This window comes from Balaenoptera acutorostrata, chromosome 7 (genome assembly GCF_949987535.1).
Source record: "Balaenoptera acutorostrata chromosome 7, mBalAcu1.1, whole genome shotgun sequence".
Lineage (NCBI taxonomy): Eukaryota > Metazoa > Chordata > Mammalia > Artiodactyla > Balaenopteridae > Balaenoptera > Balaenoptera acutorostrata.
The window spans coordinates 13,210,250-13,238,176 of NC_080070.1; the positions used below are offsets into that span (position 1 = coordinate 13,210,250).

A 27,927-nucleotide genomic window follows, 5' to 3' on the forward strand; every position below is an offset into this window, starting at 1 on the left:
CTCAGTCAGAGGAGGAGCCGTTCAGAAGTCAGCCAAAGGCACCAGGAAACAAACAACAGCCAAGCCAAAATCTCTAGTAAAATGTTATGTTCAATTAAAAGAGAAGAAAATCCCCACACCCAAAGCAGAAGGCAGAATCAGGAACTCAGGTAAGGGCTAAGGAACCAGAAAGTCAGGGCTAGGTAGAGAAGCTGTCAAAGTGACAGGAAGTAGGAACAAGTGTTCAGAGTGGGTGAGGATGAATCCAACAGCAGGATTTAGGGTGAACACAGCAGACACCAACTGAGACAGCATGGTTATTCCACGGTTAAACTTCCCTGTGCTGAAAAGAAGCACAGATATTTTTATTAATTACAGAAGTACTCGTTTCAGAATCCTACTTTTTTAGTGAATTATGAATGAATATTAAATCATTCTTATAAGTTTCAGCAGATACCTTTTTGAAAGAGAATTTTAAGTTATGTCAGGATTGGGAATTCTCCTAGCAGCCCCAAGAGGCATGTATCAATTTGAAAGCAAACAATACAGACCAAAAGACATTTTATTCCTATAATTTTGAAAATGAATATATAAATCAGAACAACCCGAGAATTCATTTTTGGTTACATATGACAAAATGCCAAGTAATGTGGTGATCTTTCATGCTATGTCAGAATGTAACCCCTTCATAAAATAACAATAATAATAATAGCAGTTTTTATTGATTATGTACTCCATGTGGGACTCTAAGCAGTTTTCATGTGTTAACTCACTCATTCCTTCCAACAACCTATCAAGAAAATACTATTACTATTTCCATTTTACAAATGAGGAAAGTGAAATAGAGAGAGGTTAAGAAACTTCCCCAAGGTCACCCAGTTTGTAAGGGCAGGGTCAGGATTTGAATCCAGGCCGTCTGGTCCACATTCTTAGCCCCAAAACTTTATACCTGAGAGCCCCATTAGTGATAGAAGTCCAGATTCAGAATTGCCATGTGTCCTAAATATGTTTACAAGTTTGAGATCTGAAGTAACAATAGTCTCATTGACTTGTCAGCACTGTTCGGTGACAGGAAGCAAATCAATGCCTACATAATTTTATTAAAATAAAAGTGATTACACTTACAAAAAACTGCTTAGGTTTTTTTTTTTTTTTATAAAACTCTGAAATTTTAAAAGCAGATCTGCATCTTGGTTAATTAAACAAACCAAAAAACTGTTTGGATTTTTACCGAGACTAAAAAATTAAAAATGACTTGAAAATCCACTTTAGCAAAATGATAAAGGAATGCAAAGGACAACTGAAATTGAAGTAAAATGACTTAACCACCAGACTGGATTAGAACCTAGTATCCAAGGGTCTTGATTTTCATTCCACTGCTTGTCATTACACAATGGATTTGTGGAAACTGGTCTCTTGTGGGAATTGCTGTTGCCACACAATTCACGGTCTGTTACACTAACAGCTTCACCTACTGCATGCTGACACAATACACTGAGCTGAAATGACTGCACACATTGTCTCATGAATCTCTAAAACCCCGTGAGGTCAGTATCACAGTCCCCATTTTTAAAAGGGGGAAGAGAGGTAATTAAAGTAACTCATCTAAGGCCAAAAAGTCTTGGAAAATGGACAGAACCAGAATTCAAACCCAAGTCTGTGGGACTGCAATGCTTTTACTCTTTCCCCTCTAGATCAATACATTGCTATCAGTATAAACTTTAAGTTAATAATCAGCTCATTATGTTGAGCTGTTATTGAAATACAACTCCATGTCTACATAGTGAGTGTTTTACCACACTGACACTTTCCAAAGACTATTTCACCCTCTCCAAAACAACCATACAAGGAGAGGCCATGAGAAGTGTCCCCGAGTGGGACAGAATGAAGCAGTAGTGTCTCTCCTACTGATGTGACAGAAGTGGTACCACGGGAGGGTCAGGAAGAGCCCTGTAATCCTGAGCCAGGTCTAAGGACTCCTAGGCTCCCTCCTGTGCCCACAGATGCTCTATGGAAAAACGGGTTCCTTGGATCCAGGCTTCAGATGACCAGGCTCACACCAAAGCATCTCCATGAACATCTGCTTCAGCCTATTATTTCCCAGAATGAGAATATATGAGCGGCCAGCAGGATATAACATTGTAATTACTTCTCCAGTCATCATAATCACCTCAGTTGCTGGTAGAAATAACTGGATGTCAAAATTGAAAAGAAAAGAAAGTAAAGTAGGAAGAGAAAGAGGAAAGAAAGGATGATTTTGATGGCCCTCCTGTGGGCCTCAGTACTTGGATCTCTGGAGCTGGTAAAGTTTTGCTGCATCTGCCGCATATGCCTCCCCAGGGAGAGGATGAGCAGAAAGTAGGAAGCTACAGATACAATTAAGGGAGGGAGGTCCCACAGAGTCCCAAGAACATGGATCAGTTTATATTCATTTCTTTTCTTTCTAAAGGGTTCAGTCACATTCCCCGTTCCATCAATTCCACTGAGAACAGAATAGGTCTTAAATTCATGGATCAGAGAGACGGCACTGCTACATGATAAGAGCAGGGTACTCAACAGCATCCATACAACCAACCTGGAAACTCTCCACTTGAGCCAGAGGAACGTAGGATGGGAGAAACTGGCGACTTTCAGGCAGTAGAAGACACTGAGACAGGTGGCAAGCCAAATGCTCAGACGGTTTGTAAATGTCCAGAAAATATCACTAATTTGCATGATTGCAAATTATTCATCGTGGAGTTTGGAAGAGAACACCATTAAAACACCACCAATCAAGAGAATCCACAGCAGAACAATCCTGGAGAGACCCAGGTTAGTGATGAGGAAGTCAAAGAGGTTCTCTTGTTCTTGAACCAGCTGCTACCATTGACCAGCCCGTGAAACTATTCCCCAGCATTCCCAGAATGAACTGAGTGGCAGCCAGAACCAGAAACCCGCACTCAGTGAGTCCCAGCATGTCAGCTATTAAGCAGACCTGATCTTCGTTCCTTCTGTGGATGAACACTCTCTTGCTAACCTGAAATCTCTGTTAATCACCTCTACCTGCTGCTTCTCTGTACCTGTCTCTTGTCTCTGCCCAGTTTAGTCTGTTGTGGAGCACAATTTAGCACACCCTCTCTGCTCTTTCAGGTTAGTCTGTCCTCTTCAGAGACGACACGGATTGTCACATTCCATCTATGATCTAAACTCAGAAGCTCTTTGCCAAAATGCAAATAGAGTAGTGTCCAGTGTCACACAGAGAAGGAAGAGATCTGAGTCACAAAGAAGATGCAGGATTTGGACTCAGTTTCAAAGGCAGAAGGGTTCTGAGCCACCCAGAATGGAAAGGTGTGTCACCAGAAGGGTCGCACAGAATCACTCAGAAGAGTGAGAAGTCTTACTCTTCAGGAGGGAGGACTCAGGGACACATACAAAAGGGCGAAATATCAGAATTCCACTATAAGGCACTATCACAGTCACCCTGGAGGGAGGTTTACATTCATAAAATAGAAAAGGTTCAGTGTCAATGGTCCTGGATTAGAATTAAAAAGTGTGCCTCTTAGAGTATGCCTTACATGAAGGGGCTACAAGCTCTTCCCTAGTGAGCCATAGCATCGGAAATTCTTAACTACCTGAATATTTAATGATAACAATAATGAAGTATCATATGAGCTACTCAAAGTATGGATTTTTTCAGAGGGACAACCACTGTATTGACATGTCAGTGATAGTTCAGGCTGACAGAAAACACACACAGACACTCTCTGTCAACCAAAACAGTGCCTTACAGATTTTGACTATAACCAATAGTAATACTTTTTATATTGTCTTATATATATATATAAAACATATATATGTGTGTATATATACATTTACATGTCACAATCTAAATATTGGGTCGGCCAAAAAGTTCGTTCGGGTTTTCACACGATGTCATGAAAAACACAAACGAAATTTTTGGCCAACCCAATATATGTATGTAATACTGGAACACAAAGGTTTCACAAAACCATATTTCCCTTTCTACATGTGTGGCATTCTGATATTTTCTGTCCTATTCTATTTCTTTCAATGCTGCTTGTATATCACAAACTTGATTTTACAACCTACCAACGAGTTGTTACAAATACTGTTTGAAAACACTGATCTGAAGGGTAAAGAAAGAAATCCATGCCATCAAGATACAAAACAGAGAGTTCAGCAACATTATCTAGTAACAGACTGAGGGATACATGCCAAGGAGCCACTCACCTGAGCTAGTGAACCTCATCAGTCTTGGCATTATGTGGTGTACGCTACGGTTACAGAGCGTCGTAGAGACACTCAGGCATAAGTCCTCCTTCATTATCCTCAGCTTTCTCAGGCTAACTTGACAACCTGGCCCAAATGCTTCCTTAACTGTATGCTACAGAATTAGAATAAGGCCAGTTCCCAGCTGTCCCTGGGAGTCTTGTAACAGAACCTCAGACCAGTTGTAGGGCTGATCCTGCAACCTACCACTGACCCTGTTCAGTTTTTTTCTCAGGGCCTCAGTTCTATAGATTCAGATTTTTGTCATTATAACATCTTTTACCTCCCCTCATAAGAAGAAATACACTGGTAAGACTCCTCTACCCATGTATTAGAATTATCCATGATGAAAAAATTTAGAATATACAACGTATCAGAATGCATTTCACTTACCATTTCAGTTCAATCATACTTTTTTACTACCCCTATTATTTTTACCCCTTCCAAAATTAGAACTTGTACCTTTCTTAAGTTGTTATTGAGCAATTTAGGGTTAACTGTCACTTTTCTTTCTCATGTTTTGATTCTTTCCCAGGACAGTATGTTTCCATGTACACCACATTAGCTGGTGACCAGAGTTCAATTTCCCAAATGACTTTTGTTGAATATCATCATTATCACTGCTATTATTTCATCAGGTACCAGTGACATGAATCATGAGCCCACAGTTATAACATTCTCATCTCTTAACATAAGTACTAAGACCATCATACTATAACTAATACCATAGCATTAGTAATGGCTGCTTCCAAAATGTATGTTGGCCATGGTCAACCAAATAACCACATATACTCCAAGTCCAATTCTATTAAGCCTGCAGTTTGTTGGAGGGATCAATGCTAGAGCTGTGATATTGTGGCATCCCAGGCTGCAGACATCTAGAAAAACTACTTACAGGTCATGTACCTGCTTTCCTTCATTCTTTTTTTTTTTTTTTAACATCTTTATTGGAGTATAATTGCTTTACAATGGTGTGTTAGTTTCTGCTTTATAACAAAGTGAATCAGCTATACATATACATATATCCCCATATCTCCTCCCTCTTGCATCTCCCTCCCACCCTCCTTATCCCACCCCTCTAGGTGGTCACAAAGCACCGAGCTGATCTCCCTGTGCTATGTGGCTGCTTCCCACTAGCTATCTATTTTACATTTAATAGTGTATATATGTCCATGAGTAAAAGACCAAAGTAAGTATATAAGTGAGGGCCTTGGCAGAAGATAATTTGCATAAACTAGGTAATTCTAGAAGAGTTTTAAAAAGGGATTATTTACAAAACGATGGACAGAATACAGGGAAGCCATAAACAGATAGTGCAGTACCTCAGGGCTAGGAACAGTGGGGCACCATACCATGATACCACTCAGAGAGAGAGAGACCTGTGTGGAGGGGACCTCCTGACCGTAGCTGAGATTTTTCAGTTGGGAGACCCTGAAGAGAGTGAGCTGAGAGAATACACTTCAAAACACAGATCAGCAGACTAACAAGGCATTCTGAGATCATCTTCCACTCCTTCATTATTCTTGACACTTTCTCCACTAGGACTTAGACATCATGGTCCAGGTCTTTGCATCATTCCCGCTTCTGATACTAATCTGCATGACAATTGTGTTGATAAACGTCAGGAGTACACTCAGACTGACATCAAGACAAGTCATAGATAATATCCATTTAAACCAATCAAAGTTCAGTAATCTGAAGAACACAGAAGGAAATCAGTAGAGTTGAGTGTACACATCAGAGAGATCAGCAATATATATAAAATGATAAGTGGTATGCAGCCTTCCAAGTCCCTTAAAGTCCTGACCTGGAGAATGCACAATGGCCAGTAATAAGTCTAAGTGAACATCTTATCAGGATCCTAAAGGCCCACCCTCAAACTATATATGCATAAATACATTCTGTATGTGGCTAACATGGATGATTTTCCATTTCCATTGCCTCCACCGTGGTCCAAGCTACCATGATCTCTCATATGAACTGCTCAATGGCCTCCTAACCCATTTCTCTACTTCTAATCTTTTCTCCCACAATACATTCTCCATACAGCCACAAGAATGATCCTGTTAAAGTGTAAATTAGATCATTCCACTCCACTACTTAAAACACTTCACTGGCTTCCCAGTGCAACTGCACAAAATATAACTCCTCATAGTATACTGTATACTGAGAATCTCTTCTAAATATCCTTCTGCATGCAACAGAATTCAAGATAAATTTTATAATATCACATGGTCTGAGTTAAGGAATAGGCTTTACTGGAGTCAGAGAAAACTTCTGTATCAACAACAGAAATGAAAGCATGGTTCCTTCTCATCCTCCTATGACTACACAGAGGGACCTGGGCACTGTTAGGTTAGCAGTATACATCTGTATGCCAATGGAGATACCTCATCCTCTCTATTGGTCTCACTTCTTGTAACAAAAGTGTGAAAGCAACTTTGTCAGTAGGAAAATAAACAGTCTGCCTAATGCCAGAAAATCTGGATTTGGGAAGCCAGCTATTACAGGAGTTGTCTAGGAAGGCCAGCTGACCAACACCTGGGGAACTTAGATGTTCAAGTTCCCAGTGTTAGAAGGAGAAAGTCATCAATTCTGTGGGAATTGAGCTTATGTGAAACACATAAGTGCTTCACATAAGTGAAAGAAGTGAAAGAAAGATAAACAGGTTATCTTTTCCCAGATAACCTGTTGTCCAGGCAACCTAGATTGAACTCCTAGGGTTATTTTTGGACGACTTTCATCTTTGCAGTATAAATTTCTTATAAGAAGAGTGTTCATATTTCCCAGTTTGTCCAGGACAATTATGGTTAGGTGCCTGTTGCTCCGAGTAATTTGTTAATAATGCACCCTTTTGGTGTTTTACTCACTGAATACCATCTGGCCCTAAGCTCAGTCCTTGGAACATAGTAGAACCTCAATAAATATATATGGAATAAATAAATTTTCCAGAAGTTTCACTTTTGTTTTTATCTCAAGTTTTAGATTCACTTTCTAATATCATTGGATTTCAGGAAAAATAATGGAAAATAAATGAACTAGAAATTAAATCTTATTTCTGTACTGCCACTCATTCATCTAACATTTCTTGAGCATCTACTACGTGACAGGAAGTGTACCAGGTGCACGAAATCATGGACTAGAAAGCAAGAGAGACATATCTACCAAAAAATTACGTAACGATGTGACCAACGTTTTAAGAGATAGATACAAAATATACATGTTTGCACAGAGAAGGGACCAAATTCTGCCTGGAATAGTCACAGGCTTGAAAGAGGAGATAACATTTGAGATATGTTTTTTAAAATAAATGGGAGTTCACCTGGCAGGCAAGGTAAAGAAATGGGAATTCCATGCACTACCGAAATAGATGATGATTTATCCACCAACATACCCACAGACTATCCAAGAAAATAATAAACATACATAATACTTAATTACATGCTATGCACTGTTTTAAGGTAGCTAGAGTAAGTCACTTAATTTTCAACACATGAGGTGAGTTCTATTATTGTCCCCATCTTTAAAGAGGAGGAAACTAAGGCTCAGAGATTCTCATAGAGCTAGTAATCAGTACAGCAAGGATTCTGACCCAGGCACTCTGGCTTCAGAATCCACTGCCTTAACTAAAGACCTCAAAAATCACCTACTGATGACACCTCAATAAATACAAGAAAAAAATGGGGCCTTGAGCAGTAATGTTATGTCAGAGACAAGATCTTAGATCCCCTCTCTTTTAGATCACACTGCATCATCTGCTCTGGTTCCTAATGATCCCTATAAACTCTCAAACCATGGGCTGCACCTCAAACCAACAGGTGTTTCATTGAGAACCCTCTGGGTCCCATTCTCTTCCTTTAACATTACTCCTCATTTATCTGTATAACACATTTTATCAATTAGGGGTCTGCCACTACGGTAAATTGGAAAAAATCCCGGAACATAGTAACCTAGGATACTTGCATCCTTGCCATAGAAATGCTTTAAGCTAATTATGTGACATCAGGCAAATGTCTTGATCTTTCTGATCCTCAGGTTGGAAATACATAAAATGAGGAGGTAACAGAGAGTCAATATGAATGAATGGTTTAAGGACCTGGGTTCTGGAATCAGGCCTGGATTTGAATCTGAGTGCCACTGCTCATTAGCTATGTGACCTTAGGCAAGCTCATCTGCCTAAACTTAAATTTGCTCATCTGTGAAATAGGCATAATAATAGTACCTATTTCACAGAATTGTTACAGTGATTAAATAAGATAGTGACTATAAAAATGTAAAATGCAGGAGTGTTTTTTAAATGTTAGCTATTAATAGGGTCACTGCCCTATACATTACCCATACTTAGGATATTTCTATGAAAACTGCTATTCTTTTAATGTAATATTTAATACATATAAAAATACATGTAACATATAGGTATATTATAAAGCAAACAAATTAAGTACCCACAATCCCACCACCCAACTTAAGTAAAACATCACCAGTGGTACCATGGCACATGTGTGCTTCTTCTGTGCCCTACCCCTTGTTCCTTCTCTCAGCTTCCTATGGTAACTCATCTTGAATTCTGTATTTCTCATTCCTTTTTGAATAGTTTTATCATATAGATATCTATCCATTAAAATATTGTATACCTGTTTGATTTTAACCTTTATAAAAATAACATGCTATAACAAATATCCTCTGCAACCAGAGCAACATTATGTTTATAAAAGCTATTCCTGTTACAGGATAACTGTAATTCATTTACCCAGCTGTATGATAATCTACTGTGTGAGCATTTATTTATCCATTCTCTGTGGATGAACCTTGGGGTTGTTTGCAGTTTTGTACTATTATGTACATTATTGCTATGAACACCTTTGGACCTGTTTCTTGGGCCACATGGGTAAGAGTTTCCTATAGAGTGTACCTTAAAGGTGGAATAACTAGGTGAAATTTCAACAATATCAAAATGATTTCTCAAACAAGGCAAGTTAATCTCCCTCAAAAAGAGGTGCCAATTTACACTCCCCCCACTAGTTTCCATTGGTCTACAACATCCTCCTTCACACTTTGTTCTTTCAAATGTGTTGAAATTCGCTAGCATGGAGGTCTTGAAAGTTCATTGCAGTTTCTGGTTTTCATTTCCTGGATTAATGAGGTTGACCGCTTTTTCATATATTAATGGATTATATTTCCTTCTCTGTGAAATGCCTGTGTCTTTGACCATTTTTGTACTAAGCTGTCATTTTCTTATTGCTCCGTAGGTTTTCATATATTCTAGATCATTTTCTTTTTGCTTTGTAGGTCTTTATATGTTTCAGATTGTATTTCAGTTATATTATTTCAAATATCTTCTCTGCCAGTTTGTGACTTGTCATTTTGCTTTCTTTATGGTGATATTTGGTTTAAAACAAGGTTATTTTTAAGTTAAATTTATCACTCTTTTCTACATTCAAGTTGTTTAAAAAAAAAAAAAAACTCCACACCCCCAAATTATAAAGCCATTGTCCTATATTTTCTTCCCCCCAAATTTTTTTTCTAAAGGGGGAAAGTTCCCCCTTAATTTTTACCTCCTATTGTTTGTTTATTTATTTAGGCCACCCCACACGACTTGCAGGATCCTAGTTCCCTGACCAGGGATCAAACCCAGGCCCCCAGCAGTGGAAACACCGAGTCCTAACCACTGGACTGCCAGGGAATTCCCCTTTTCCAAAATTTTTAGTTTTTCCTTTTACTCTTTAAATAACCAAGAATGGACTTTTGCCTAAGGTGTAAGGTAGAGATCCAATTTCACTTTTTTCTATTGATTTATGGATGACAAATTTTCCTAGCATCATTTATTGAATAATCTATACTTTACCCAGTGATCTAGAATGCCACTTTCGTCATATATCCTTTCCATATATGCATGGTCTGTTTGTGGGTTCTCTATTCTACACCACTGTTCCATTTGTTTATTCCTGCATCCATAGTATACTTAATTTATCACTGTAACGTTACTTTCAAAAAAGAAAAGAAAAACTGTCTTGCCAACTGGCAGAGCAAGCCCCCCATCTCACTCTTCCTCTTCAGGAACATGCTGACTGGTCTTAGACCTTTGCTCAACAGTACATCTTTAGAATCAATTTGTCCAGTTGCCCCAAAACACTTCTGGGAATTTTTGATCTGTAAACATCAACTTGGGGAAGGTTGACATCTTTACATTTTGATGCTTCCAATAAATAAAAATGGTGTACCAATGTGTTTGTCTTCTTTTAATGTATTTCAGTAAGTTTTATGTCCTCCATAGGGACCACACACCAGGAGACATCTTTCATCTTCTGACGCTCTTGTATATGGCATCTTTTTAAAACTACATTTTCTCTGCTGTTGTTTGCCATTGACTTTGGTATACTGATCTTATTTCCAGCAACTCTTAATTACTTACTCATCCATAGATTCTTTTGTATCTTCTATGTAATCACAGCCTTGTAACTTTCTTCCTTTCCTGTCTTAAAACTTTTTCTTTCCCCTCCTGTGCCCTGATACACCAGATTAGTTCCTCCAAAGAGATACAAGAGAGCTCTCATTCTCGCTCTCTGCCAACACTCACAAACAAGAGGTCATGTGGGCACACAGTGAGATGCTGGTCACCTACAAGCCAGGAACACAGGCCTCAGGAGAAACTATTCTGGTACCCTGACCTTGGGACTTCCAGCCTCCAGAATAGTGAGAAAATAAATGCCTGTTGTTTACATCTCCTAGCCTATGGTATTTTGTTATAGCAGCCCCAACTAAGACATCCAATGATGCAAATAAAAACTATGTTATACTTAGGATCCGGTTATTCTCCTGTGGGAAGTTTCCTCACTCCAGATTATCTAGTCTGCTACAGTGCCAGGAGAAGCATAAGGGCAGTACTTCTGTTCTTAAGTGTTCCTTTATTTAACAGGGGGCTGTTAACTAAGGGTCCTCATTAGGGACTTCAAGCAAAATTAAACAATATTTATTTGAAGAGAGAGTGTGCTCATATTCATGCTTTTTAAGGCTAATTGCTAAGGTTTTGTGTGTCTTTGTTCCAATCCCCTCCTCAAATTTAGAATGAGACGTAAGTTAAAAGCCTGAAGGACTGTGGGAGCCGAGGTGAGATTTTACTTCTACTTACAGTGGAAGTCGTATAAGAGAAAGGCAAGAGTAATGAGTTGATCATGCATATGGAGATAAAGGTAAGAATGTGTAAATTCGTAAGGATTAGGTTTAACTGCAAAGCACAAATCAGTGGCTTAAACAAGGTAGAGATTTATTTGTGTCTCCAAAAGAAGTCCAGAAGTAGACTGTCCAGGACTGGTATGGTGGTTCCATGGTCATCACAGATCCCATCTTCTCTGTCTTCCATCCTGAAGACTGTATCATGCTCCAAGATCACTAGTGGAGATTCAGCCACAATGTCCACATTTCAGACAAGAAAAAGCCAAATGAGGGTTTAGAGAAGCACACAGGATGAGCCTCCCAACAGAGTTAGTTCACTGAAGGAACGTCCCTGGAAACACCATCAAATAACTTCTGCTTATAGCCCCTTAGCAATCCTTAACTGCAAAGGAGAATAAAAATACAATATTTTAGCTGTTCACACTGTCATCCCCAATAAAATATGGGTTCTGTAAATGTAGAAGGAGTAATAGATATTGGGTATCATATTAACGACGTTTCTTCTTTTTTTTTTTTTTTTAATGACGTTTCTCATTTTCTGTATTGATGCTTTGACATCTTGGGGCCTGGCAGACCCTGGGAGGGACTTTCCCCACTCCACCCCCAAATGATAGCAGATTCCTAGAAATAGTAAAGGACTTGTCCACGAGCATGCCTTTGATATGCACACCAAGCAACCCTGAGTTCATATCCCTCATTAGCCTTTCATCAGGCTCCTGAAGTCCAGGACACTATTCCTCTGCCTGAAATCACCCCAGGGCAAGGTACCTGACAACTAGGGACCACCCCTTATTACCCACTGCCTGCTGAAATGTATTCAAACTGTCCAATCCTAAACTTGCTCAGCTCTCCTATCCTGTCTCACCCATTCTTTCCCCATGAAAACAACAATAAAAGCTCTGACCCATGCTTTTCCCTCGCTCCTTCTGCCTCCTGACCTACCCTGGTACCTCTCCGTGTGGTCCTGGCATGGTGTGTTGCACGCCCTCCTCTTGAGAACTGTAAGTAATAAACTCTTCGTTCAAAGGCAGTTGCCTCTGTGTCTGTCATCATACCATTCCTGATTAGAACAAATTCCATGTACATCGTAAAACAGGTAGGCAACTGGAAATCCTTCCCACAATATGGTTTTCCACAACAGGAAGCTGGAATCCTGGCATCATCTGAAAGTTATCTCACAAAAATCTGCTTACAGTGTGTCTGACAGAAGAAAAATAAAGTCACTCTTGCCTCAGTGTCTCCTCTGAGCGCCAGACTCGTTAACCTTCACCCTCCCAAATATAAGCTAGAAAGTCTACAGTTAAACTATTTTCAAAACTAAACTCATTATCTTCGCTCTTCTCAAATCTGCTGCCACATCCATGTTCCTTAGTCTCGAATAAAACGTCATCATCTACACAGCTGCCCAAGCAGAAGTTTCAAAATTATCTTCTGGAGTCCCACGAAGTGGCCTCTGGGACGCTTTCAGGCACCCGGGTAGACCCACGCAGTCCACCAGGGGGGTCACTAGAGGCCACCGAGCTCTAAATTGCGGCCGGACAGCGTGACCGGGAGTAAGTGTAACACACACCGGACGCCAAGACTGAGGACGGATGGGAGGGGAGTGTATGATATTCCCTTGATGACTTTTTATATTGACATGTTGGAATATTTTGTATACACTGGGTTAAGTAAAAGTATTAAAATTTAGGAAAAAAAAATTATCTTCTGATTGCCTTTTCTCTTACCACCAACACCTGTGCTGTCACCACTAGATCCTGGACAGGAGCTGTGCGTTCTCGGTTATCTCCAACCCAGAGCCTAGCACAGGACCTGGCACATAGTTGGTACGCGATGAACGAGTCAATGGGAATCCTAAACATCCCTCGTGTCACCTCTCATCCCCACTTTACTAACCTTTCCAGGCTTATTCAGTCGCTTCCTAACTACCGCCAGGCTTTGCTCCTTCTAACCCTTCAACTGTCTTCACAGTTCTTTCTAAAGCACAATTCTGATGAGATGTCCCTCTTTTAAAACCTTCTACGGATCCCACTGCCAAAGTCCTCTGCAAGCTTTCAACGCCCTTTACAATCTAGCCTCGAATACCTTTCGTGTTTTATCTTTGAATGCTTCGTATACTTTTAAGTTTCTGGACCTTCGTTCGTGCTGTTTCCTCTGCTGAAAACTAACCTAACTGTTCTCTTCTGCGCCCCACAGGACTCTGTTTCTACCGTGACTAGAGTGTCCCTCCCACCGTATCACACTTGTCTACACAACTCCTGCTTTTATCTCCCCCACCCTACACTGCGAGTCCCTTCAGTGCAGGAGTCCTGTCATATTCACCCCTACATCCACGCTGTACGGCTGCATGGCATAGAGCAGGTGCCCACATGGCCTCTGAGTGCAAAAAGATGCCCAGGTTAATTGTGAACAGCCACAGAAGATTAACAACAAACCAAAGAAAAAAAATGACCGAAGTGGAATATGTGCTCAGTAATCCACGGACATTAATAACTCAACAAAAAAAAGTCAAGTATGATAAACTGAAATTAAAATGCTCTCCTAAGTATCTCCTGAGACTTGGTGAGACGGGCATGGCGACTCAAAGAGAGATACACCTTGTTTAAAATAACTGCAACAACAGTAATAACAGCCAGCATGTATTGAGCGCTTGATTCAGTTACTATGTGCTAAGTAAGTTACAGGTATTACTTACTGTGTTCTTCACAGTAGGCCTATAAAGGTACGACTACTATTATCCCTGTTTTATTCACAGGAAAACAAAACAACAAAAATCAAAGGCATGGAAAGTTAAGAAACTCACCAGAGTTCACCCAGCTGCTCCGAGTAAAGCAAAAATTCAAATGCAGGCTTTCTGACTGCACAGCCTTAAGTGAACTATTATGACAGACCACCTTTTTCCCAAATGACTGGTACAGCAGAAAAACTAAAAAAGATGTACACTTATTTGGACAAATAGGACCCTAAGGTCCAAAGTATGGCAGAGAGCTAATGGATGAAGGGTAAAGAGAGAAAAAGAAAAATTTCAATATTGTGGATGCATGATTCTCACAGCCGAAAAAGCTACACATCATCCTATCACAGACTGTGGGACTAGCACAGGGGCCAAGTATAGTAGTTTTGAGAGGGGACTTCAATGATGTTGGTGCCTGCCAAAAGTCTCACTCTCTAAAAAGTGAGCCTGACAAATTCTTGAACAATCTTCCTGACAATTTCAATGCTCAGTAGGAAGGAAACAATTATAGGAAACAATAAAAGGAGCAGACACTCTGAACTTATTTTAACCAGTAAAGAGACACTGCTTGACAAAAAGGAACAGGAATATGTAAAGATAACCTGGTAGAGAAATTAAGTGTGACTTACCTTCCTGTGGGATCATTGGACTGAAAATGACAAAGAATAAAAAGGTAGAGGTATTTCTCCCTCACTCGTAATTCTCCTCCCCAACCAAAACCTATTATGTACTGAACTCCTGGTGTGATCAGATGCACCCTGCATAGGGCGCTGGTCAGAAGTCAGCAGTGGGGTTTCTGGTTATGTAGGGCCAATGCGAGTGGGAAGGCAGCAGGAAGGAGTGTGCCTCTTACAAGCTGTGTGACTTTGACATGTCTCTTAACCTCTCCATTTCAAGTTTCCTCACCTGTAAAACGGGGATAATACTACCTTCTTCTTAGGGTAATAGTTAAATGAGACAGTGATAAAAAGCACTTAGCTCAGGGCCTTGTGTGCAGGTGGTAAGCACACAATAAATGTCAGCCGTTAATATGAATACTGTTACCTTGTAAGATATTTCTCTGTAGCACATTAACCTTGGGATTATCTCTCATTTTCTACAATGATCTGCTTGCTGTTACTCCCACCAAATCTTCAGGGCACATAATGCAAACCCTGACAGCAAAATAAGTAAAGTGATCCTGCCCTCATTTTCATGTTGATGTTTCAGGGCAATCCAACTGAACAACACACATTTACAAAGCCCTAAAATGTCACTGTGCTCGGCTGAGCTGGACAAGGGCAAAAGGGTAGTCTGAGTAAAAGACGACACTGCCTTCAAGAATTACATGATATCTTTTGGGAACAATGAGAAACTACCATTAATTTCCCCTAAATGAGCTGCAAAGGTTAGACTGAAACCCAGTTGGCAGTGACAAGTAATCCCCAAAACAGCCACAGAAACATGTCTTTGGTGTTTTCAGATGTCTTTGGACTGATCAATCATCCAGCGATTTTTAAGAAATGGATGACTCTCTGAGAACTGCACCTCGCAACAAATAGTGGATCTTATCTGGGCTGGCCTTTAAAGTCAGCCATTCTGGGTTGTGTACGTTTATTAAGAGCAGAATACAAGAAAAAAATTTAAAAAAAAAAGAAATGAAGCGTTTAAGCATGAGATGTTACAATACAGATAATGGGGGAGAAAATGCATAAAAGAATATCTTGTTCACCTCTAGCACATGAAGTGGTACTAGCTTAAGGTGAATGAGGAGAGCAAGCCTGGCTTGGAAATAATGGAAAGATTTTTTTCCCCCAAAATGTAAAGAGCTTTATTTACTTCTTCTTCTTATAAAGGTAATACATACTCAATGCTTAAAAAAAAAAAAAAAAAAAAACTACAAAAGTGTAAAAAATAAGGAAAATCATACATAATCTTCTCAGAGATCATCAGAGCATTTTGATTTTTCTCCTTCCAGACTCTCCTAAGTATATATTTATATCAATTACTTCTTTTTCAAATATGGGAATAACACCACACATGCTGTTTGACACTTTTTCCCCCACACTTCCATGGATCATACTCATCTTTCTACCTAACCCAGAATCCCAAAATCAAAGACACAGGGCAGTTTTCTGCAGGTACATTCCCTGACACCACAAGAACATGGAAAAAGGAAATGCAGGACACAAAACTTGGACTAGAAGACCCCTACGGTCTGTTACTGCTATCAGATTCCACAGGTCTACTCTGAGACTAGGCTGGGAACAGTAGAAAGTTTCTCAGGAGACGGGGCTACCTGCGGGGGAGGGCAGAGTTTATGCTCCCACAGCCTGCCCGGTCGTGGACCCCGGGTCTGCGGTATCACGCGCACACTGAGGCCCCCGCACTGAACACCTGACTCTGAAAGCCCTGCTGCCCAGCCACAGAGCCTCTCAAGCAATCTCCAGTGGGAGTCTGCAGGAGAGCCCCTCGGCTCACGGGGATCCTGGAGGACACACTCTCTGCCCCTGCACCCTGGACTCAGAATCGCTTGGGGTTGGTAATTAAGCAGTTTTGTTCACCATGTCACTTTCCCAAAGCACAGATTCATCACTCAGTCTAAACAGGAATACTAATCCACATTAACTTCTCACAACTTTGAAGGAGCATAAAAGTACCTTTGCTGAGGAAAAAAATTAAAAGTTGCCCAAAAGACAAATTTTATCTACTTTACAATTTTGCTTAAGGAATGTGGCGTAAAGGAGTGAGGACTACATCACCAGACAGTTTTAATGTGGGAACTCAAGAGAGCAGACTTAATATGTTGATTAATGGTCCCAGCTACAGGAAAAAAAGAAAAAGATGGTTGAAAAAAAATAATTAAAATTTAAAAATAAATAAAGATAGCTGATATGAGGAAACAGTAATTAATTTTCTACTATTCCTGGGCAAAAGAAAGGATAAAGCTAAGGAACTCCATTTTTCCTTAACCAAACTGTGAGTACAAAATGCTCCTGATGTGTGCAGAAAATACCTTAAAACAAAAAGTCAAGGGTCCACAAAATAACATGTGAATTCTGAACCTGTTAAAGTCCAGCAGGATCTAAGCTACAGTTAGCACCACACTCTATCAGGCAGAGGGGAGAGGACATGTAAAAGTAAAAGATGCATTAAAAAACTGAGTTCGTTTTATGTAATCTTTACTAGTAAATTACTAGTACTCTGTCAGAATCTTATAATAAAGGTAACTGTGCGTACACAATTGTACACAGTATGTACATCAAGAGACCATGTACAAACTAAGAGGAAAATGTCATACCTGGGGCGCTAACCTAAAGAGGCAGGGACTCCCCTGAGAGCTCTGTATGAGACGAAAAGGACAGAGAATGGGGTTTAGAAAGATAGAAAATAGTGAAACCAGAGCCTATGTCATCACCTGGAGATGGACTACTTCATTCCTAGTTATACTTTAGGTCTTTACTGCTAGTAAACTCTGTTTCACAAATGCTACTAGTGAAATTGTCCAAAAACAGAAGACGTGAATAATGTAGGTTCATCTTGAAGCTATTTAGATTAGATATTAACCACTGTTCACCAAGCCCCTACAATTTAGGCTAAAGCTTAATATCCCGTTGGGATCATTCACGTGTCAACATTTATTGCCTATTCTGTGCCAAGCAATGGTTAAGACGCAGGTACATAAAGAAGGTACAGTTCTTGCCTTCTAGTCTATAAACCAAACAGATAAGGAAATCAGTATTTACAACCATGGGATAAACGTATGACGTACAGCAATGCTCAACACACACTGAGTGGCTAAATCAATACTATAATAGAAGTGTGCACAAAAAACGGGGGCGGGGGGGCCTTCCGAAAGGACAGTTATCCCTCTGCCATAACACGGATGAACCTAACAGTTCACTATTTTGTATACTTATACACAGAAACCACCTCTTAAAGAATAAACAACTAGTGAATACCATAACATACAGGAGCTACCAAGGTTCATGACACAAAAATGGGGAGGAGAACAGCAGTCAGGAAAAACATTATCACTCATTTTACATAGAGTATTTTAATTCTTGCCCTCAGAAACTATAAAGACTATCAAGATTTGGAAACGAGACTGTACCAAACAATGGCCAAAGAAGAATCGTCCATTCTATGCCTTCTCTTTCGTCTGGTCACTCAGAAATATAATGTTATCTGTAAAGAAGCCAAAGCATAAACGTTATTTTCAGAACGCTTTCTCCATCTCAGTTAATCATTCCCCTCTACCACATACATATTTTAGTGCTATTCACTGAAAAGACTTTAGACAAATTCTCAAAATGTTATGTTCTTGCTATATTGCTTGCTATGTCCTTGAGAGGTATATACAATAGGCATAATGGAGCTAAAAGCTCGGCTTCAACCGTTTATCGACAACTCAGACCTTGTGAGAAAAGATGGGACACTTCTCATCTTCCCTGAAGACAGCTAAGGTCTTCTCAGCAACAACTTTCTACAAAAGAGCTAGTCACAGATTCTGACGCTTGCAGTGCCCAGACAGATGCCATGAAACCAGGGAGCGCATCCTCGCAGAGAAAAGGATGCCAGCATCCCAGTCCACAGGCTGGAGGGATGGAGAAAGGGCAGGGTTCAACAAACGGCCCCATCGCACAGACAGACTTATTTATGTTTTTTACGTCTGAACACTTACATAGAACACATTTTATTTTTAAATTTTAAAAGAGAATGAGTTTTATATATTCACTCGAGAAAATTTTTACTAATCAGTATCTCAGAGAGAACATTTTTATCCAAAAATATCAGACATTGCTCTTAAAATATTGCAGAAAGAGTTAGTTTAGGACAAGCAAAGGAAAAGAAGTAGTATCTCCCGTATAACACTGAAAGATCTACATTCTTAAAACTTTAGAATTATTCAAAAATGGTTGTTATATAGTAATTGAATATTTGTTGATGACTGTAGTCTTCTAAAACTAGAATGTTTTGGTACAGAATGGTTAGTATTTTAGAAGAGATTATCAGAATTGACATCACTGTGTAAAAAAGACAAGCGTGCCACCTGCTTGTGGTTATTTTTAAGCTACACTGATCCAAAGGAGAAAAAAATATGGCCTATAAAACAGATCAGCCAAATGAAAACTCTATTCCCTTCCATTCTAATGTCACTAAAGACCTGTTCAATTTTACTATTAGCCATAAACCTATGTTAACTGCTTAATCATTCATGCTAGTGAATACTGGTGACAAGAAAAAAGAAAAAGGCAGGTAATTTGAAATGCTTCTATTTGGCCTGGTTTATCACAATTCACACAATCCAAAATTTGCCCTCACAATAGGTTTACAGTGGAATATGAAAGTGTTAAACGCTTCATAAATACATGATCAATAGATTTTAAACTGTCAATTGTTTTATTAGAAAGCTTGATCTTCCGCTGCTGAAATCACAGGGGTAGTTCTATACCATATACAGGTCTAGAAAAAAATTTTTGAATAGGTAGATACATCTGGAGGCTTGACCCGAGGAGGAACAGGGCAGGCAGGAAGTAATTTACTGTCAAAACACTCAAGAATTATGAAAGCAAACTGGTCAGAAGAAACCTCATCTAAGTTATCAAGGTCAGTATACTTTCAAAGAAACCAGTAAGAAAATATACGATTATTATTTACAACAAATTATAATTTATCAATATGGCACAGTAGTTACGACAAACTCTGGAGCAAGTGAAAAGAGAAAGATAAGAGGAAAATCTGTCAATTAGGAGACTTAAGTTGTCAGATTTTTCGCCTCCAGAATTGTGAGAAAATTCATTTCTGTTGTTTAAAAAAAGAAAATGAGACACTTAAGATACATATAAACCATATAATATAATGTATGGACTGGTATTTATGAAGCAGTCAAAGAAATTTCAATACTATGACATCTGGTAAAAAAAAGTTTAACGATAATTTAATATTAGGTGTGATAACAGCACTATAGTTATGTTTTAAAAAGGAATCTGTATCTTTCAGAGATACCTACTGAAATATTTATGGATGATATAATATAATGTCTGAGATTCCCACAAAATAATCCAGGTGGGGGAAAAGGGGGCTGCGGCATAGATGAAATAATATCGGCCATCTGTTGATGATTGTTAAAGCTGCATGATGGGAGTTTTCGTTTCTTACTATTCTCTCTCCTTTTGTGTACGTTTGACATTTTCCATAATAAAAAAATTAATTTTTAAATGATATCTAATTTGGGCATACCTCAGAAGTTCATAAATATTGAGATACTACTATAATAAAAGTTCTTTTATTCCCATCTACTTATTTATCAAAACAAGGTTTCTCAGTTTTTATATCGATAAAAAACAAGAGAACAGAATGAATACTTAACTATTTTAGTAATTTATCCAAAAGGCAAAAAGTGCATCATCTATCTCATTAAGATACATTTTCAATAAAATTTTAGTTTGTAGACATATATACTAAAGTTGTTTTGGTCAATTATGTTCTAAAAACAACTGTAATGATAATCCAATTCAAGGAGAAACCTAACATTTAGAGCTCTACTGTTGCAGAATTTTTTCTAATATTTTAAAATTTCTATTTATGTATGTACTTTTGTTAGTTAATTGAATGAATAACAAAAGAGTCTTGACTATACAACGTATTAAGGCACACTTCTGAGGAGAAAATGAAATTGAAAAACAAGTTCAGAGAAAAGGGAATAATGTAAAATTTCCAAATGTTGAGGAGTGTGTATCTCTTTTAATGATGATGGATATCAAATTGCTATAATATTTAGATCCATTAATACCTTTAAGAGTAACATAATATTATATTAAAAAAAATTTAATGTCAACTTAAACATGTCCAAAGGGGTATATTATTTTCAAAATTCTTGTAGAATTTTCAGAAAAGTTTGAAAACTCTGCTCTAGAGGATATGTTCTTAACCTCCTGAAGCTTCGTGTGTCCATCTTTTCTATGTTGTTTTGTATTTTGTTTAATGAGAACAAAAGGAATTTAAAACAAAATCATCATGTTAAGTACCAAACAGGTCCTGAACAAATCTGCACAAATGTCTAATGCCACTCACTTTAGTATAACTCTGTCTCGACACATGCTTTTTCCCTGTTTAGGCCATGTCCTTCAAAGACACTAGATTAAAGGTTTTCTAAGTCCAAATAATAAGTACTGGCATAGACAGTTCAACTGATAAGTTACTTGTGAACTAAAACTGTGAGTACAGAGATAATTTTCTAAAGGAAAAGATAAATGTAGAAACCTGGAGCAAGCCCACAAACCTCACTTGGAATTCTCCTGGTGAAGTGCCTTACAATCTCATTAGCATCAGCACTAACAGCCTCAGGTAAAGTTACAACATAGCCAAGCTTTCAAAAAAGGAAAGGGGGAAAAAAAAAAAAAAAAAGAATAGTTATTATCACAAGAGCCTTACCAGCTATAATTGTTGTTGCTTGTCGTCTCACGTTATTTTTATCCATATATTCACCATAGTCTACTTTCCCTTCCACATAAATTCGAGACCTGATATAAATAAAATTTACAATTTTTAGTCTGGAGATTCTAATGTACTTTACAGGAGAGAGTCAGGTCAGAGAGGGTAAGTATACATTAAGGATGAAACAGATAATCATACAGAACCTCATTTTTGCTACCACTTCTCAAAATTCAGAATTAAGAGTACTGAAACAGGGAGTTCCCTTGTGGCCTAGTGGATTCCTAGGGAGTCCTAGCTCTAGGATTCCAGGCTTTCACTGCCAGGGCCCAGGTTCAATCCCTGGTCAGGGAACTGAGATCCCACAGCCACGTGGTGCAGCCAAAAAGAAAAAGTAGTGAAACAGAATGTGCACAGACGTGCCACACCTAGGAAAAAGGACAATGTTCTCATCCTTGAGCTCACTGTGGTCCTTATGGAAGTTAAAAAAAAAAAAAAAGCTGTTCAAAAGTTTAAGCCAAAATTAAAAAAAAAAAAAAAAAAAGCAACCTTAAGACCATGAAGAGTAACCTAGTGGCATCCTTAAATCTCTATGATTAATTTCCAATGTGTTATTTTCCGTCACCTCTGATTTTGGATTCTCTAACAGAGTTGTTGATCTTTTCATTTATTTTTTAGTTAGTTCCTTTCTATATTGAGGTTCATAAACTTACTCTCAAAAGACTTAGATTATTAAAATGCAAAATTTTCAGCTTTAGTATTTCACTCAGAGTTAATTACTAAGACTATACTGCACTCTCTAGAAGGCTGAACTAGAAGACAACTGTAACTCTGATTTCAAAGAGTAGAAAATGGCCATAATGACACCAATTTTCAGAGTCTAACACCACCAAAATGTACAATACAGAAAACAGACAAGACTGGTAAAATGACTGGGTGCCAAAGGGAACAGTCACACAGATTCATCCATCAGTAGGTGAAATTGCATATAGACATTTTCCTTGAAATTTCCTCTGTGTTTATATATATATATATGCACATATCATACATACATGACAATGGAGATACATATGAAGAAATGGTATGCACTTATTTAAAAAAAAAATTTTAGTTACTGCTGAAATTATTTTACATGAAATGTTTTATTTCTATAAAACAAGTACATTTCTAAACATACTATGACTACAACTGCTGTTAAACACATCCTTTTGTCCTTCTGTGGGTTTGGAAAAGATACTTTTTATATGTAATCAATCCAAGCATTCCAAAAGGGAACTACTAAGCTTACATAAAATTATCAAATATGAAATAACTGCTGTGAATATTACCATAATACCTCACTGTGTCAGGCTTCCAACATTCCAGACCCTCTGTTAGGCCATCATGTGATGCCAAGAGGCAAGACACCTGCCTTCAGGATCCCTGGCCGTGGAGGCATGGGAACTCCTAACAGCACTGCTGCACTTGCTCACATAGTACTCGATACCCTTTGCCTTCTCTCTTACCTCATCAGCTCCATTTAAGTACACATCCTCTTTGCCCTAAATTATAAGTTCTTAAAAGGCTAAACCATGTTAAAACCTTTGAATTAGTCACATATGGCAAGGCGCTATGTTTACAGTATTAAGCACTGAATGAATACCTCTTGGGTTAACACAGAGTAATTACTGGTACTACATAAATAAAGGAGCTATGCAGTCCATGAGAACACGTTACCAGTTTCTTAAACCAGCGGTCTCCAACCTTTTTGGCACCAGGGACTGGTTTCGTGGAGACAGTTTTTCCCTGGACGGGGGTAGAGCGGGTGGAGGGGGTGGGCGGGTGGCTCGGGCAGTAACGCAAGCCATGGGAAGGGGCAGGTGAAGCTTCGCTCGCTCACCCACCGCTCACCTCCTGCTCTCTGGCCCGGTGCCTAACAGGCCGTGGACCGGGACCGGTCTGTGGCCTGGAGGTTGGGGACCCCTGTTTTAAACCATTCAATCTGTAAGATCCTTCCTTCCTCAACTTACCCCTTTTTCACATACTGATACGCCACATCTCTCAGGCCTGGTCGGAATACTGAAATTCTGTGCCACGTGGTCTTTTGACTGACATCACCTAAATCACAAGAACAGGGAATGTGGTTACAAATGCAAAAGACAAATGCCAAAGGACAACGTGTCCCAGCAAAACCAATGCCACAATTTCTAAAAGAGCACAACAGAATTAGAGAAGGTCCTTTCTAAAAGTATCTAATTAGATAATTCACAATAAATAATGTCTATTTACTGCTGATAAAATTAAGAGCCCGGGCTTTTGTACTCACCCATTTGGTGTGTTTCATTTTCCCCTGATCGCCACATCTCATTTGTTGCTAGAGAAAATATTGTGACTGGGTTTTTTCCTTCTACCTGTCTCATGACAGGGTCCTGACCTACTCGACCAAGTAACTGCACACGATTCAGAGCTGAAAGGCAATGTGTAGATAAAATGAGACTGAGAGAAACGTCCAGGGAGGAACAGCTACAAACACTACTCCAACTTCAGTCTTGGCATTAAGCAAAACCCAAGTTCTAGAAGGTTTGAAAATAAGTTGAAGGGGCAAATAGACAAGAGATTAGGAGGGAAAAAGGACTGGCAAGAAAGGAGAAAATATTCAGAGGAAGTAGCCCTACAAAACAAACATTAAGTTCTTTATCTAAATTCTTCTTTTAAATACCTAAAAAAACTTATTTAAACTGTCTGTAGAATTAAAAGAACAAATCTGAATATCTTTATAAATACAAGGGACTATTTCTGTGAAACAACAGCTTTCACAAACATTCACTACTTCAGCCAAATAGCACATACCTTTGGAAGACTTAGATAACCAAACAGGACTCAAGGAAATTCTTTGGCAGGAAAGTGACAATAAGTGCGAGTAAAAACTGACTGGTAAAGGAAGAAGGGCCCAATTTACACGAGGCCCCTGCAGCCTGGTGGGGCAAGGCCAAGATCTGAGAGGCAAATATGAGTCAAGAGCGTGATGATTAACAGATTATAACCCAACGAATACACCTCTTGTGCAACACTGAGAATATTAGCATACTGCTATAAATAACACACTTTAAACTTGGAAATCAGCTACTACTTACATCTTTCGAGAACCAAACTGCCAGCTATTTCAGACTCATGTCTTACAAACTGATGAAGGACCTAAAGTGGAACAAATGAGTAAAACAGCTTTAATCCGGGGGAAAGGCAAATACAAACTTAAGACCCATTCACACGTGGTCACCATCTAGTCAGTAGCTCCTACAACATACATCCACACAAGACAAGAGGCGTGCCCATCACACAGAGCCAGGAGGACCATGCAAACACTTAAGGGCAGCCTACTGCAGAAGCCCACAGGTACAAAGGAGGTACTACACGGTATACCCAAGAGAGTTCATTTACAGTCCTCTCCCGCTTCTTTTGTGGCAATCTTCCTGATTATGGGGCCTCTGTGTTTGCACACAAAAGGTAAATAAATACATGTTGGAAAAAGTCATGCTTTCGACAGACCAAAGAAAAAAGTCTAAGATAAACAAAAATGGTTCTTTGATAAAGTGCAAAGATATGCCTGCCCAAATTGGTCTGTCAGACAAAGGGAATCACTGCCACGTAACAGCAGCACTCAGTGATAACAACACCTATTACCTGCTAACTGCTTTACCTCTCATCAATTATTCCTCAGACTAAATCTATAAACTATGTAAAATTACCACCACTTTATAGATGAGAAAAATGAAATTCAAAGAGAAAGAGTAACTTGCCCAAAATCCTCCAGGAAATAAGTGGCAAGTCACACCGAGATACCAGGGCCATCTGACCCCAAGGCTGCCGCTTTTCCCACTGCCCTCTGCTGCCTCTTTAAGGACATTCTGTGTAAGGGCTACTGCCAAGATACGAGGACACATCACTGGGAACATCTTGGGTTCAGAGAGCTAACCATTACACCAGAGAAACATGTGTCAAGTGGTGGCACTGTTAATAAGCGACCAATTAAAACAATACCCACTCCAGGGGTGGTACTTCTGGCTACGGAATCCTAGCGCTATGTCTGGGAACAGAGAGTGGGTAAGAAAATAAAAATGTGAGTTCCAACATATTAAAGATCAAACTGCTAACTGCTCCCTGTGTCATGATTCCAGAAAGGTGCTAATCTGAGTGCTCAGATGAGCCAGAGCTCCTAAGTTTCATGGAACAACAGTTTGCCTTATTGGGGGCACACAAAAATCAAGACCTACTGGAGGAGCAGAAATGGGGAAAGAATCAATTTAACTGAGATACTTTTTTAAATTAAACATTTCACTCTTTTATACACGGCTTTAAAGATATTGTAATACTGTAGAATCATGTATGAAGACAGGAGTAACTTTTCCATGCTTCACATTTCAACACATGAAAAAGTATACGTTTCAAAAGTACGTATAAGTTAGTACAGATCCAAGAATATAGGGCCAACTCTACAGCAGAGCGGGGGAAATGTAAACAGGTTTCACGGAGGAACTGCTTCTTCCTCATCTTCACAAGATGAGGAGTGACAGAGGTGTTCTAAAGGAGAATCTATAGAACTTGGTGCCCAGATGAGTTTAAGCGAGCAAAAAGGGGTCTAGGCTGGCTCAAGGCTGGCGAGGCTGACAGGAGATCAGGTGAGAAGTCTGACTGCGTGACGTGAGAAGCAATCCTGGACCTGGTAAACGTGTGGTAATGCTGAGACTTCACCTGCTCTCCTCAGCACAAGGAGGCAGGGCGGGGTGGGGAGGCAGGCTGACAACACCTGAGGCACGTGGTCAGAAAAGAAACCACCTGACTTACTAAAAATAAAAAAAAAAAAAATTAAAAAAAAAAAAGCTGGAACAACGGTTCTCATAGTCTGCAGATCAACAACGACTTTCGATGCTCTCATAACTGATCTACGTGCAAGTAGCTCATGTTTTTAAAAGTAATTCCCATGATATATGTGAACACACTAGAAAGGTTTCGTTTTGCTTTAGGGAACATTATTTACCCAAGTAAAATCTGTCCCCAACCCTCATGTCAAATAAGCACACCAAGGTGTGTGGGCTCAAAGGACTTTTGCCTCTGCAGGCAAAAGCCTAAAGAAATTTGATCACTACGGCTTATACTAACACACCCCAACACTAATACAAAGAAGTGATTACCTGCACTACAGGTCTTCGAAACATGGCTTCTATTTCCTTTTCTTACAATCTAACCTTTAACCTGTTCCTGAAGAAAAAAGAGATCAATTAAGTCCTACAGCAAGAACATGAATTCACTGAGTCCTAAGTGCCTAACTGCATCCACGACTTTTACGCAACCCGCCTTGCGACCGTATCGCGTCAACAGCCCTGCACAGGGGACGGGAAGGATTCCCTCCTGCTCCCAGAAAGCCCCTCTCGCACCTTCATGTCTCTTTGATCCCCTTTAACCTCCTCTTCCTCCAACCCACACCAAAAAATCCTGATTCCATCCCCATTTCCGTTCCACTGTCTTCTCAAATTTTATTAAAATGCAAGTTCCCTTCGGGCAGGGGCTTCTGTCGGACTTATTCACTGGTACACCCAATACCCCTAAAACAGTTCCCAAGACATAGTAAAGGCTCAATAAATATTAAAATGTTAGCATGGGGCTTCAATCTGAAACGTGTGGCCGCAAAAACTACCGCCTCCAGCCCCGTCAGCAAAGACCAAGGAGATCCCTGGGCTTCGCCGCCTCCCCGCCGAGATGTGCGGGCGCCCCTTCTCCAAGATGACGCTCCCAACCAACAACATAGGGGAACTGAGAGAGGCGACGAAACCACGGAGTCCTCTGCGCGAGTGAGAAGACAAGGTCCACACACCGACACAGTACCGCCTCCAGGACCCACGCAGAGCCTTACGCACACCTAACGCAGGACTCGGGCCTTCCACCCCTTCTCCCTCCCTCACCTGACGCTCAGGCTCCTACAGCCTCCAGGAAAGAAATCATTTCCGGTTGCTCCTGGGACGCAAGACTCGCGAGAAGAAGGAGGAAATAGAAATTCCGCTGCGTGCGTCGTAGAAATGAGGCCGCCCGGCGCCGCAGGAAACACGCCCCCTTAACGCGGTAGTTCCGAGAGCTTCCTTCTGGGCGGGAGCGAATGAGTCAACGCCGCCAAGTGGTTCAGTTAACCTATTTGCAAGTTTCTAGCGAAGTGAAATTACTATTTGGAGAGGTTACCGGCCCGGCCCGGGACTCGGCAAGGTGGACGAAACAAAGGATAGCTGTGTCTCTGGAAAAAACTAGAAAGGTTCAGGCGTCCAAAAGCAAGAAGAAAAAAACGAAACAACAACAACAAAAACAAACAAAAAACGGAAAAAGTAGTGGCG

At 39.7% G+C, this 27,927-nt stretch overlaps 1 protein-coding gene and 1 pseudogene across 3 annotated transcripts; both read right to left on the bottom strand.

Annotated features, from left to right (window-relative positions):
• Positions 1–1,987: 1,987 nt before the first annotated feature.
• LOC103002096 (taste receptor type 2 member 3-like) lies at positions 1,988–2,935 on the bottom strand (annotated as a pseudogene).
• An 8,556-nt stretch (positions 2,936–11,491) lies between these two features.
• SSBP1 (single stranded DNA binding protein 1) lies at positions 11,492–27,623 on the bottom strand. 3 transcript variants are annotated; one of them, XM_007177020.2, is made up of 8 exons: positions 27,508–27,623; positions 26,740–26,806; positions 24,685–24,745; positions 23,877–24,017; positions 23,581–23,668; positions 21,572–21,660; positions 18,249–18,322; positions 11,492–11,637 (listed from the first exon to the last, which is right to left on the bottom strand). In XM_007177020.2, the coding sequence occupies exons 2-7, from the start codon at positions 26,761–26,763 to the stop codon at positions 18,279–18,281; spliced, it is 447 nt and encodes a 148-aa protein (XP_007177082.2). In that variant the 5' UTR covers positions 26,764–26,806; positions 27,508–27,623; the 3' UTR covers positions 11,492–11,637; positions 18,249–18,278. The 3 variants fall into 3 exon arrangements, with proteins under 3 accessions (XP_007177082.2, XP_007177081.2, XP_007177080.2); XM_007177019.2 differs by having other exon boundaries at positions 11,492–11,803; XM_007177018.3 differs by lacking the exon at positions 27,508–27,623 and adding an exon at positions 27,420–27,441 and having other exon boundaries at positions 11,492–11,803.
• Between the last annotated feature and the right edge of the window lie 304 nt (positions 27,624–27,927).

Excerpts from the sequence above, each read along its gene's own strand:
- SSBP1 (XM_007177020.2), bottom strand. The coding sequence starts at position 26,763 with ATGTTTCGAAGACCTGTAGTGCAG. Across the intron at positions 23,669-23,876 it reads AAATGAAACACACCAAATGG|GTGATGTCAGTCAAAAGACC; the intron begins GTGAGTACAAAA and ends CTTGTGATTTAG. Across the intron at positions 18,323-21,571 it reads AGCAACAACAATTATAGCTG|ATAACATTATATTTCTGAGT; the intron begins GTAAGGCTCTTG and ends GCTTCTTTACAG.